The sequence below is a fragment of the Centroberyx affinis genome, unplaced genomic scaffold, assembly GCF_046629955.1.
Source record: "Centroberyx affinis isolate AG114_WGS23_722 - 3 ecotype Tasmania unplaced genomic scaffold, CSIRO-AGI_Caff_v1 ptg000824l_1, whole genome shotgun sequence".
Taxonomy (NCBI): Eukaryota; Metazoa; Chordata; class Actinopteri; order Beryciformes; family Berycidae; genus Centroberyx; species Centroberyx affinis.
The window spans coordinates 17,716-29,897 of NW_027279424.1; the positions used below are offsets into that span (position 1 = coordinate 17,716).

At 41.5% G+C, this 12,182-nt stretch overlaps 1 protein-coding gene across 1 annotated transcript in view; it reads left to right on the forward strand.

Annotated features, from left to right (window-relative positions):
- The first annotated feature begins 1,228 nt into the window (after positions 1-1,228).
- cacna1da (calcium channel, voltage-dependent, L type, alpha 1D subunit, a) overlaps positions 1,229-12,182 on the forward strand; it is a 37,380-nt gene continuing 26,426 nt past the window's right edge. Inside the window, exons 1-7 of the mRNA XM_071520699.1 lie at positions 1,229-1,308; positions 3,775-3,947; positions 4,863-5,015; positions 5,750-5,946; positions 6,347-6,450; positions 8,113-8,282; positions 10,456-10,530. Coding sequence (XP_071376800.1) covers positions 1,244-1,308; positions 3,775-3,947; positions 4,863-5,015; positions 5,750-5,946; positions 6,347-6,450; positions 8,113-8,282; positions 10,456-10,530 — 937 coding nt within the window. The 5' untranslated portion in view covers positions 1,229-1,243. The remainder of the gene's footprint in view (positions 1,309-3,774; positions 3,948-4,862; positions 5,016-5,749; positions 5,947-6,346; positions 6,451-8,112; positions 8,283-10,455; positions 10,531-12,182) is intronic.

The following is a 12,182-nucleotide window of genomic DNA, read 5'->3' on the forward strand; positions in this document are numbered from 1 at the left end:
AATATGTATGGCATTTAGGCTTTGGCCTGTCCTTCAACTTAACATGACAGCGTTACAAGCATTACGTGAATAACGTGTTTATTCATTACTAAAAACCTATGAAACATTTAGGCCTGCATGTATAATTACATCATACCTAAGAGCTGTAAAGTTAGGCCTATAATAATCTGAAAAACAATCAGATGGCCTCAGAAGCACACAGGAAGATAGTATCATAGAAGCCCCCTAGCTAACTATTCCTTTGATTATCTGAACAAATTTACAGACAAAAGCAATATTAACAAAGCGTGTATACCTCAGGTAGCATCACTGCTGTCACTATCAAGCAGATTTGGTTGGGACAACTCTGGGTGTCACTAAGCGATGTCAGAGAGGTCAGTTGTGTTCAGAGATTTTGTACTTTGTAAATATGTGTTGAGAAAAGGGATTACATTCATCTGATTGAAACCAAACATGATCAGTCAGTGGGATCAGAATGCGATTTTTCAGTCTAAACATGGCTGCTCTGGTTGAAGGATACTGTACAATGACCTTAGATACTCTAGAAGGATACTGTACAACTTAATGAGTGTTTTAAACCATTGTCTTGATTGGGCTGTTATATGAGGAGGAAACACCGCATGTAACATTGATCAACTGGATTATCTGCTTTTCCTAAGGCTTTCCTAGGCTAAACATGCCTGACTGGCTAATCCAAAACCAGCGTCTGTGTGTGTGTGTGTGTGTGTGTGTGCGCGCAAACAACTATGTGTGTATGTTCCCATGTATTGATGCTTCTCTCATCGCTGTCAGCTCTGTGATTGGTATTTACGTAACAATACGTGCCTCTTTAGTCTAGTTTTCTCTCAAGCCGTCTCATCTTTGTATTCTTCTCACAGTTCCTTTGTCTTTCAGTGGATTTGGCTGTCTCACTCCATTGAGCACATCCAAAGACATTACAGAGCTGAATTGTTTCATTAGTTTGACTCCATGTCATTTCTTCATCTCTCTGTGTGTGTCTGTATCTGTGTGTCTGTGTCTGTGTGTCTGTCTTTGAGTGTGTGTGCACATGTGTATACATATTGTCCACCCAACATATTAATCTAATGTCCTAATGTTTTTTCTATGATACGATTCTACGTGTCTAAATTCCCTTGAAACCCACTCTCTTCTTTTTCTGTGTCTACAGGAAACAGTTGAGTATGCCTTCCTCATCATTTTCACAATTGAGACCTTTCTGAAGATTATCGCCTATGGTTTGGTGATGCACCAGAATGCGTATGTGAGAAACGGTTGGAACATGCTGGATTTTGTCATTGTCGTCATTGGGTAAGTGCTCAGATTCATTTACTTATTTCTAGTCATTTGGTTGAATCAAATTTGGAGAAAACACATCTGCTAAGTCCTAAGTGCCGCTCTATTGGCCGTTGCTTCAGCTGATTCAAGAGATGCGTCTGTTTTTGCAGACCAGGTCATGGGTTTTTGTTATTTCAGTTTGGGATTAGGATTTACACTTTGATGTCTGGTTGACAGTTGCAATGTACAGTATTTCTGAGACAGGCAGACAGTGTTTAAGTTAAAGTTGCTTAAGCCTCTTCTCCAAGCGGCCAAGTGCTAATAGAGACCCTCATACACCCACAGTATATGACCCAGAAAAGACAGAGAGAATAAATCAGAGCTTTACCACCACTGGAGTGAGTCACCATCTCGCCATACTTCATCTCCTCTCCCACCCTCCCTCCCATCTTTCTCTCTCCTCTCCTCTCCTCTCCTCTCTTCTCTCCGACTGCCTTTTGCTCACACTCGCCCATCCTGCTCTGCTTTATCTCTCCAATTCTTTCTTATTACTTCCCCCTTCCATTTTGATCTCCCAAATTGTTGTACTTCATGCTTTACACTTCTCCACCTCGCATTGCCCTCGTTCCTATCTCTCGCGTACTCTCCTCTTGTTATCTTCACCCTTATCACTGCCTCTCTTTTTCTCCACTATCTTTCTTCCTCTCTCTCTTCCCTCCATCTCTCCTCTAATACACACACAGTCCAGTGGGTAGCTAGGTCAGATCTCTGTCTGTATGTAGCATGCAGGGTTGATCTGCCATGCAGTCAAATGCAAAGACTGCTGCTCCTGCTATGAAGAGTGACTACTGCTGCTAAATCACTGAAATGGCACACTAAAATAAAACTGTCAATATCTAATATCTAAATATAGCTGTGTCAATATAGCTCTGGAATGGGTACATTACTGTAAATCATGCAGGAGGTCAAGAATTGTTCAGCCCACAAACCACATTATGTCACATTAGTATTTTTTTTATTTATGGCTATTATTATGACTATAATTTATTTAGGCTATACCAGTTCAATTAAAAGTTTAACAGATTTGTGTTTAAGAAATGTAAATTAATTGAGCAACAGAGATTTAAGAAAATTGAGAAATAGTAAAAAAAAACAAAAACAAAAACAGACATTCAAATTCTCAGATCCTTTGATGGGAAGTGAGAAAATTCAAGATGGAAAAAAAATGCTTTTTATTTAGAAAGTAGTGATGAAGAACATTGACAAAATAGTTTGGCCTCACTGCTAAGAGAATCAGACATATCACATGTGTGTGAGAAAGTGGGCAAGCTACTACATTCAGTACAAATGTGGCAATATGTAAAGGATGATATTCTTTTGGACATGACTAGATGAAAACCTCATGCCGGGCGGTCAGTCTTACTGCTCTGACTCAGTATAACATAAGTCTGAGCAGACTGTGCTTATAGGCCTAAAGAATTCCCTCCAGCCCCTATTGGCAGCTCCATTCAGTCCTTTTAGTACACAGCTTTGATGTGATGTGTTGAGATGATTTCCCCTCTTGGCTAGGTGAGGAATGTCTAACTGACTGTAATGAAGTGTCCTCTTTTATGGTAAGAGGTTCACTGCTGCACTAACAGACAATCACTGTGATTTTACAATGTAACTACAGTAGCAGCCAGTTCTTGCTTTCAGAGAGGTGCAGAGGGATGCTGCTGTGCAAAGCTAGACACCTCGGGGTGGGGGGCCCGTGTCATATCTTGTCAGGGGGCCCAGAATTCCTAGCATCACCCCAGGCTATGTATTTGAAAGATTTTGAGTAGCATTTTATTTTACAGTACAATAAATAGGTAACTATTTAGTACGAAGAAGTAATTGCTGATAATAGCTTTGTCATGTTCTAAAAAAAATACCAAGTAATGAATCTGTTTACATTCACACAGTAATTTTGCAGAAACTACCTGATACTTTGTGGTACTAACAATCTCAAAGACAAAAAACATCTCTTAAAGCAATATCGCTTGTTTAGTCAGCATTATTATATCAGTGACCAAATAATTAATGAGTAACACTGTGGGAACAGGACTGTAAAATAAAGTGATGATGCTTACATTATAGTTTCGCAGTAACTAAACAATAGTAGAGGAATAGAGGTACCTAAAGATTATGATGCATTGGCAATTTCTCTAAGGTAGTGCAGGTCAGAAAGTTTGCAATCAGCAGAAATATAGACAGGCAAATTAGACAAAATCAATGTGCCTAACATAGGAAGGAACAGAATGAAATGAAATGATGTTAAACCTAATTCTTGTGAAAATTGCACAAATATTTAATTTTAAAATGTTAATCCATCTCCTGTATCATAGCCTTACGATTGAAAAAATACTTATATTAGCAAGTTCAGGAACAAACCAAAGCTGAAATTTGTTCAACAGACTAATAAAAAACATGCCTTATTTGAAGTGTGAGGTTCTTTCTTTGTTCTTTCTTTTCCGACAGACTGTTCAGTGTTGTCTTGGAGGTTTTGACCAAAGATGAGAAGGTAGAAGCAGTTGGAGTTAGCACCCACCCGTCGATGCACGGCCACGGGGGCAAGCCAGGTGGATTTGATGTTAAAGCCCTAAGAGCCTTCCGTGTGCTGCGACCCCTGCGGCTGGTCTCAGGAGTACCCAGTGAGTAACGACGACCTCTGACCTCCACGTGTGAACGCACAGCCAACCCCCCTCAATCCCATGTCTCCCGCCTTCTCCCGAAGATTTGCCATTTTTTACCATATCTTCTGCTATTTTATAATGGCCCTAGCTCTTCTTCCCCACACATCCCCAGCTTCCTTTCCCCTGAATGCTAGGGAGTGTTTTGCCGGAAATATTTGTATTTGTGGGGTGAAGGGTTACACATGATGAGTCCATATGGTCTATGTGCCGTCCCTGAGGACTTTTTCTAAAAACAGACTGTCTAAATGAATGCCTTAGAGACATGAGCTCTGGATGCAGTAACAACAAACAAACTGAGAAAAACACTTCTGACACATTTCTCAGCTGAATGGTTGTTGTAAATGCACATTTATGTCTACAGAAACATGGTAACAAAGTTATACAAGATCCACACAAAGAGGTGGTGCTAATATTTCTACCTTGTTGATGAACTGAATAAAATATCTGTTTTATGTCTTTGTTAGCCTGTCATGATGTTAACCATGTCAACTTCTATATACTTCAACTTCTATATATTTGTCTGTCTCCATTGTCAACAGACAATAAGATAATAATATTTAATTTAAAAGAAAATGAGGATGAGCAGTCCACTTACCTGTAATTTATTTTCCTTTATTTAGACAGTTGGAAAGTAGAGGGGGAAACAAAGCAAAAAGGAAAAGCAATCTTAACCACTGGAATATCATGGCATACAAGAATTATTTTGCAAAACTAACTGGCATAGAAACTGGTATCAACCAAAGCGAGTTAGCCAGTTTGTAGCTCTAATTAATTATTATTTATCCAAACCTTTGCACTATGCATGCATGCCCTCACACAATGGCAAAGCACACCCAGGCTCCATATAATCTGTGCATTTTCCTCCTTGCTTAGGTTTACAGGTGGTGTTGAACTCCATCATTAAAGCCATGGTCCCTCTCCTTCACATTGCCCTCCTGGTCTTGTTTGTCATTATCATCTATGCTATTATTGGCCTGGAGCTTTTCATCGGTAAAATGCACGCGACCTGCTATCTTCCCGGCGCAGGTACGCTCTCTTGACTGCACAGTGTTTGTCTGTTTTACATCTAAAATCTAAGCAATTTAATAGTCTACAGATTGCTGATTTTTTAAAGATGTTCAAAGTAACCTGACCTTAAAATTATTGTTCACTAATTTTCTGTGAATATCAAGATACATTTCATCTCAATTGTAAAAGTAACATCTGCCTTATGCCTAATTTGAGAGAATATATGCTCAGTTGAACAGATGTAGAGTTACTAAATAAGCCTGTGTGCATTACTCATCTTTCATATTGCAGCATGCTAATTCAGTCTCCCACAAATTCATTGTAGAGTCAACAGGCAGAGTTAATGTTCCTCCAACACTGTTCTGATATTATTGCAACCAGTCTGCTTTGACTGGGGAATAGAATATAAATGTACTCTATTTGTCTCTAGTTGCAATTCTATGAGAAAAGAGGCACAGCACTCATATCGATCTATACAAAGAACAAAAAGATAGTGATGGTGCATCTCTCTACAAACTGATATGCTAAGTCTAATATACTATAACTAATATAAGTCAGTCTGTGCAGTTCCCATTTATTTGAATGGAAGCCTACAGTGCATGCAACCTGTGTATTTCCTTCGAAGGCATTGGTGCCTTCCACTGTTATTGGTAATAGAGAAAGTTTCATTAATCAGACATGGCAAGTCTCTTAAAATCATCTCAATTATATGAGGGTGATTACAGACAGTGCCTTTCTCTCTCTTTGTGTAGATACGTTAGCGGAGGAGGAGCCAGCTCCATGTGCAATCTCAGGACACGGGCGCCAATGCCCCATCAACGGCACCGAGTGCAGGGAAGGCTGGCACGGTCCCAACGGTGGTATCACCAACTTTGACAACTTCCTGTTTGCCATGCTGACGGTGTTCCAGTGTATCACCATGGAGGGCTGGACGGACGTGCTCTACTGGGTGAGTCTCCCAGTTCAACGACTGGTGACCCCCCACACACCTTCAGCTCAGATGTCTATTTAGATCAGACACAACGCAAAGATGTGACTGACGTTCTGATGATGAAGCTGTTTTTAGATGTTACTGGGCCACCTCTTATCATTCTTATCTGGTATGATTGATTTACTGAATGCATTCGACAATTCACCTAGAAATATGATGTTATCCTTGCACTATATTAGTATTCTCTGTTTTTCCCACTCTGAGAAGAAAGACTGCTTTTATCCAACATGTTTTCTGCTCTCCTTTTCTGACATTTTCCAGCTTTAACAACTTATGTTACTCTCCTTTCTCTTTTTTTCTTTAATCCTTCTCTCTTTCCCTTCCCCTCCTAACCGTCTGGCGGTGCCTGTTCCTCCAGATGAACGATGCTATGGGCTTTGAGCTTCCATGGGTGTACTTTGTCAGTCTTGTGATCTTCGGCTCCTTTTTCGTTCTTAACCTGGTTTTGGGTGTGTTGAGCGGGTAAGCACCTTGTTCTCCGTGCAGACAGAGAGCTTCTGCTTGGTTGCAGGCCGGAGCTTCTCTGTCTCTATATGTGTTGCTGTCTGTTAACTGGCTGCTCTTGACTCCTGCAGGTCAATGATGCCATCGGATGGGAAACACCTTGGATTTATTTTGTTAGCCTGATCATACTGGGCTCCTTTTTCGTGCTTAACCTTGTGTTGGGTGTGTTAAGTGGGTAAGAGGCAGTTTGTGCAGTGGTTTTTGTGTGCTGTGTGTGAAGTGTGTATGCTGTGTATTGGTTGTTTCGCACCATGGCGCTGCTTGCTGTGTATGGGGAATGGTGTTAGCCTGTAAAATGTATATGTTCTTTGGTGCACAGCACCTGAGAATCTTTATAGCAACATATAGGGACATATAGCCAGTGATTGACTATAGTAAGGCAGGATCTTGAGCTAAATGTTATATATTGTTTCTTAGCCGTGCTTCTCTGACCTTTGTTGGCCTCCCACCACCGTGTCCTTTCCACGGCAACTGCAAAGTGAGCATTTCCTCGCCCACCCCATCCCCAACCCACCCAACCTCCTGAGAGAGAAATTAATCTTATTCCTCGCCCTTCACTCCCTCTGCGCTCCTAAGCTCTCTCAAACCCCAGTTTGCTTTCCCAGCTCAGTGGAGTGGGGGTGGGGTATTACAGTAGAATTAACTCTGGATGGTTGACCAGCTAGCATAGCCTGATTTTAAAAGGGGATGGAAAAGTCAACAAGGTTAACATAATCATGAACTCGGACACTCTTGCAATCCTGTCGGCTGCTTGAGATAGGCATAATGAAGGAAGCATGCAGTCAAGGCTTCAGATTACCGGTGACAGAAATACAGTCTCTGTATTCATTATCTGCATCAACAGTTTGAATTCATTTTTATGCATTTTTACAGATATAGCTTTGCTACATTCTTAACATCAAGTGTCTTTATTTTTGTGTCAGAGAGAATTATTTTTAAACCCAAAACATGCATATACTTCTCATATATTTGAGAGTTTCCACTGATGTTAAGCCATGATTTGATCACAGCTTAAATACAATTTTTCACAGTAGTGACAAGTGTGACCTACCATGCATTACATATATTGACTTTATGATTGCTTCTCCCCTGACACCTTATGTAGTTTCACGGTATGTATTGGCAGTGTTTGTTTTATATAAACTGTGAATTGAGATGCCGTGCAAACACTGCATATCTCTTGAAGCCAAATTTTTACCTAAATTGCTTTCTGTATGAATAAGATGCTGTGACCCACTCCCCCGAACGATACACTAGGTCTCTGAATATAGTGATGTGTTGTCAATGAAAGGTGTACATCTCCCTCCAGTGGCTAGGGTTAAGAAAAACACACAAGACACTCAAAGGTTGTGATTGAAGTATTGGAATATACAGCATATGAAGGAGCTGAATATACAATGCTGTCATTTACTACTGAAACATTTCCCATTGTTACTGGTGAACTAGGATACACTTTGGAACTTTAGGACTTTTGTTCCATTTTCTGTGTGAAATGAATATGTTTGCTGTTTGCGGTGACTGTATGTTGATTTCTGTAAATGTGTATTTTTATTAATTTGTATGTGTATGTGCATGTATGGACATTTGTGTCTGTGTCTGTGTGTGCTTCTGCAAACCCAGAGAGTTCTCTAAGGAGAGAGAAAAGGCCAAAGCTCGTGGAGACTTCCAGAAGCTTCGTGAGAAGCAGCAGTTGGAGGAGGATCTGAAAGGTTACCTGGACTGGATCACTCAGGCCGAGGACATCGACCCTGAGAACGAGGATGAAGCCGATGAGGAGGGCAAGCGTAACCGTAAGCACCTATTCCTGCTCCCTCCTTCACACACCCTACAGTTAAGGACAGAACTAACACTGCTTGAAGAGTAATAGTGCATTGCCAACTGTCCTCCATTATAGAACACTGAACGCATCTGATCCTGCGATATCAAGGAAAACAGCCAACACTGCATAATTGCACAGGTTCTTGGTTTGAGAGGGTTGTGTTTACTGTAACTGCATTTAGTGATCATTTTCTGTCTGCAGAGGAAGTGCAGGAGAGTGTGTAATCTAGGGCAAAACAGTGGGATAAAGCCAAAAGATAATTTTTTAGTTACAGGAAAAATCCAGCTTAAAACACCTCAACACAGTCAAAAACACAGCTATTGGCAATGTACCTTGCATTTCTGCGTCCATTTTGTTGTTTGGTGGTGTATTTGTCTTATAACTGTGGATAACTGGCCAATTGTATGTTTGAGGTTGAGATATTTCCAGCAGCTACAATGGAGTTTAACAGGAGAAAAATGTTCAGTGATCTAAAACATCAACGGTAAATTGAAGGTTTTAGTGTCAGCCCCTTAGCATCAAAGAGAAAGGGCTTCTTTCTAGACTCACCATTTTGCACTGACTTTCAATAATAATACTGAGAGAAATCCATCGTAGAAGAGTCAGAGAGACCAAGTTCTCCACTGACAGTAGCCTCAATAAACCAGAATGCAATGCAGCCACAAGACATGTTGTGTGTTGAGTGAGGGACACGACTCTCTCTTTTTCTCAGCTGTACTATGCTATCGCTATTGCTCTCTCCACCTACACATAAAACCCAGCTGAACACAGTCCTAGCAGGTTTTCTGGGGGTTGTTGAAAGGTATTCTGGGAAATGTAGGAAATCAATAACTCTGTAGAAGTAGACGAGGCAGGTTTAGGGAAAGTGCAGCGTAAAAAAGGTGAATTACGGTTAACAGTTCATCACAAAATAACCAGTGTAAGAGTATCTGAGGGTGGAATTTTAATTTAATAATGAAAGATTACCCAAAATACCATGTCATAGCTGAGCTGTCAGGTGACGACACTTTCACTGGCCATTTTACGCATACATGCACTTGCATACACACATACACACATATATACATAGATATGTTATATTGTTGATTTTAGAACTGTTTTGATTAAAGGGCAGTCTTTCTCTAAGGGTGTTCAATTTAAGGACTGGAGAGGCGTTTGAAGCAGAGTGTGCAGATTGTTATTATTTTCAACGGGTTAGTCACTGCTGGTAGTGGAGCGTGCTGTGTGTACCACTCGAGTTTGTCTGAGAAGGGAGAAAGGGAAAAATCATATTACTTGAGCAGAAGAAAAACTCCTAATCCAAATCCTCTTTATATAAGCAGCACACATGATGCAGAACAGAGAAACTGCAACTGCTCTAACCATATAGTTGAAGCGGAGGATCTCTCATCTCTCTCTCCCCTCCCCTCTCTCTCTCTCTCAGCTGGAGCTCAGTACGATCTCCCCACACACCATAAATTAAAGATATGAGCTTTAGAAAAGATACTCCCTGCCACCAATTTAACTTAAGTCTAGCATGTGCTGTCCACATACTGTTTCACTGTTGCCTCTGTCCACCTGTCCTCCATAAACTTGCTGTATAACGTTACTGCATTTTACTCCCAAGATTACAGCAGCACCATTACCTTCATTACCATACAGTAAACATTTACAGCCAACACCACTTGAAAAATGCATTGTGAGGCCAATTGGAGGATTCTGGAGCTTTCAAATAGGCTCCTATTAAAGATCGCTACGAGTGGAGGCTCCGTGTTGTGAGGAGGAAAGTCCATGGTGCTTTTCTTCAACATCCATCCTGGCTTTTGGTGTCTGTCGATGGGATATGAGCCCCTCCTAACATGTCAACATGTAAATGTTTTAATTTGCACTGTAACATGTTAGTATAGGGCCTCGTCACCTGCAGGCGCTTACTGTGACTAACAGCTCTCCATGTTATTCTTCTACCCCTCCTCAGTGTCTACAGTCCATGTGGCTCCCGATGGTCTTGCCATTGGCTATTGTTATTTTGAATACTGCTGTCGTGAATGTTGTTGTGGTGGTTTGTCTGCTCTGACCCATGTTGATAGCAGCCCATTCTCGCCCCCTTGTTCCTCTGCTGTGCGGTTGTGTCTGAATGCATGGGCTTGCATGCATTGCACATGAAGGGGTGACTCTGGCTGACCTTACTGAGAAGAAGAAAGGAAGGTTTGGGTGGTTCAGCCAGTCCTCCGACACTCATGGTAAATCCTGTGGTTTCCCTCCAATGTTGTTTTTTCTTGAGTTCTTGTGCATGTGTGTGTGTGTGTGTGTGTGTGTGTGTGTGTGCGCGTGTGTGTGTTTGATGCTCCAATTCAGTGGTTCTCAACCTGGGGGTCGGGAACCCCCAGGGGGTCACGAGATAATTGTAGTGGGTCACAAGATGATTTATGGGATATGAAAAAAATGCAATGCAAATTCATTATCATGTTGTTTTTTTCTTATACTTCTCTAATTTTTGCTTTTTTCTTGTGAAATACTGCATAGTTTAAAACCTCTAGGCCTCCTCTGCTAATCAAATGAAATGACCTGAAAAGGGAAAATTCTGTTCCCCACCATATGCAGCCTATGATGGTGGGTCGCGAGTAGGCATCGCTTCATTTTAAGGGGTCACGAGCCAAAAAGGTTGGGAACCAGTGCTCTAATTTGTCTGACGCAGACAGAAATTTGCTCAAAATAATGAGATCAGAGTGCTGCCTGAACTCTGATCCTCCAAACTGGAAGGATTTTTTCCAAAGCAGAAAATTTGATCTGTTGCAGCCACTGATAAACACCATACTGCTGCCTTGCATGCCATCTTGTGCTAGCACAAAAAACATCAGGTTCACTTCCATCTGTCAGTGCAGAACCTCATTTATTTACTCAAATGTTTACTCAAAAGTCTACTGCTATTTTCTTCGCAAAGATATTTTCGCTGAATAGATTGGTAGTGGATAGGTACGACACATATTCATTTTAAACATGAAACAGTAAGTAGTAGCTCAAAAATTCCTATTGGAGCATCCCAAGTGAGAGTGTGTGCGTGTGTGTGTGTGTGTGTGTGTGTGTGTGTGTGCGTGTGTGCAGCCTAATATAATGCCTCATCACCCTGCTTGTGCTTTGCTATTGTGTTTGACCCTTCTGTCTGAGCATCACAGTCTTTTTCGGTTTTTGTTTACTCCCTTTGTGTTGTTTCCTCTGTACCAACCCTCCCCCAAGGCCTTCTGTTTCAAACCGAAAGCGCCCAGCCTGTACTATCCCCTGTAAAGAGGAGTCTGCTGAGGAATAGAAATACAGCGTGTGTTTGATAGCAGCCACACCACATTTTCTTCCCATGTTCCATTTTGAAAGCGGGGGCTCAGTGTGAATATAGGAAACAGGGCTAAACCCAGATCACTACTCCAGCAGTCAGCACTATTCGCAGAGCTGAGAGCTGTCTGACGACTCAGGAATCAAAGCGAACACTCTCACACAAACTAAGCAGCGGTGTACGCTCTCGACAGGCCGCGCTCCCTCGTACGAGTTAAAGCAGTGAGACGTTTCACACAGTCTTAATCATCATCTGTCTGTAGAGACACTCTTCTAAAGCACCGGGAGTGCTCTGAGAGCAGCATTTCAGAGACAGCTTTAAGAGCTCTGTCCTCCTCATCCTGCTCTCTTCTTCCCTCTACTCCTCATTGTCTGCATCAGTCAGCCCTCATAGAGCAGCTGTCCAGTCGCCTGTCCCATGTCAGCTCCCATTCAGCACTTGGTAAATGATAGTGATGATGACAATGATTGCACAGCAACAATGCTTAGCTCCTTCCTTTCTATGAGGTTAGTTTTGCTGCTTAAACAGGGTTTGGAAGAAAAAAAAGTACAATCACCAGTAACCTTT